At 65.2% G+C, this 1,305-nt stretch overlaps 1 protein-coding gene across 2 annotated transcripts in view; it reads right to left on the bottom strand.

Moving 5' to 3' along the window:
• RSPH14 (radial spoke head 14 homolog (Chlamydomonas)) overlaps positions 1-1,305 on the bottom strand; it is a 6,450-nt gene that overhangs the window by 916 nt on the left and 4,229 nt on the right. Inside the window, exons 2-3 of one of the 2 annotated variants that reach the window (XM_014533371.1) lie at positions 1,029-1,254; positions 33-169 (exon numbers count right to left, since the gene is read on the bottom strand). In XM_014533371.1, the coding sequence (XP_014388857.1) occupies positions 33-169; positions 1,029-1,254 (363 nt within the window). Of the gene's footprint in view, positions 1-32; positions 173-1,028; positions 1,255-1,305 lie in introns of both variants that reach the window. The other variant, XM_014533370.1, reaches the window with a different exon arrangement.

The raw sequence follows: 1,305 nt of genomic DNA, 5'->3' as shown, positions 1-1,305 counted from the left end.
CCCACCTGGACCCCCAGCCCCGGCCGCCTCACCTTCCGTGGTCACCGTGGCATACATGAGGGCGCCCGCGGCGTTGGCCTTCACCTCCTCCACCGGGTCCCTCAGCAGGTGCACCAGGATGGGGATGACGTCATGCCGCCACATCTGCTTCTTGCCCTCCAGAGGGATGCTGGGCCAGAGAGGGGACAGCTCAGGGGCTTTGCTTGGGTGGAGCAAGGGAGCAGGACCTCGGGCCAGCCGAGGGGACACCAGAGACAAGACCTTGTGGTGGGACCATCTCTGTGGTCGGGTCTGGCCAAGGCCTGGGCCCCAGGGTGCAAGGGAGCATTGACGGGAAGTCGAGCCTCATTCCTACACCCAGACCATCTGGGAGCCTGGCCGGGGCCGCTAACGGTGAGACCACCCGGAGCCAGGGGGCGACGGAGCCTGGCCCTAAGGTATCACGGGAAGAAACCCGATGGATCCCAGCCCAACACAGAGGAGCAGGACCGGGGGGCGGGGCGGGGGGGGGACCACAGGAAGACTCGTTCTGTCTCCGTAAGAAGCCCAGCTGCCAGGACCGAAGCCACGCAAACAGCAGCCACCTCAGGCGAGATGACCTTTGTGGTCACTTGTTAAAATATATATTTGTATTCATTTCGTAGAGGAAGGGAGAAGGAGAGAGAGAGGAACATCAATGATGAGAGAGAATCATGGATCGCTGCCTCCTGCACGCCCCACACTGGGGATCGAGCCCGAAACCTGGGCCTGTGCCCTGACCGGGAATCGAACCGTGACCTCCTGGTTCATAGGTCACCACTCACCCCCTGAGCCCGCCGGCCTGTTTGGTCACTTTCAATCCTGGCATCGCAGGACGCTGTGAGCGTGAAAGTGGGGGATTCCGGGAGAGCCTCAGCCCATGGGCCTCCGTGGGGAGGGGTCCTGTGCATGGTGAGGTGGGGAGCGGCAGCCCTAGCCCCTCCCGCCCACTCTGTGCCAGGGGCACCCCTCCCTCCTGCGCTGCGACACCAGGACAGCCTCCCCACGGACTGACGGCGATGAGCGTGCGGGCGGCCTTGCAGCGGATGTTGTCGTTGGGGCTGAGCAGCTTCTCCTTGAGGAAGGGCACCACGCGGCTGTTGAGCGCCTCGGTGGCGTCCTCCTGCAGGCAGGCCGCCAGCGTGTCCAGCAGGATCTCCTGGATGTTCTCCTCCTCCCGGTGCAGCTTGCGCACCAGCGAGGGGATCAGGCCGCTGCTGACGATGCCCTTGGCCCCTGCGGGACGGAGAGCGCACTGAGGGGCCGCCCTGCCCCCACCACGCCCGG

This window comes from Myotis brandtii, unplaced genomic scaffold (genome assembly GCF_000412655.1).
Source record: "Myotis brandtii unplaced genomic scaffold, ASM41265v1 scaffold97, whole genome shotgun sequence".
Classification (NCBI taxonomy): Eukaryota; Metazoa; Chordata; class Mammalia; order Chiroptera; family Vespertilionidae; genus Myotis; species Myotis brandtii.
This window is presented reverse-complemented; position numbering and strand designations above follow the sequence as displayed.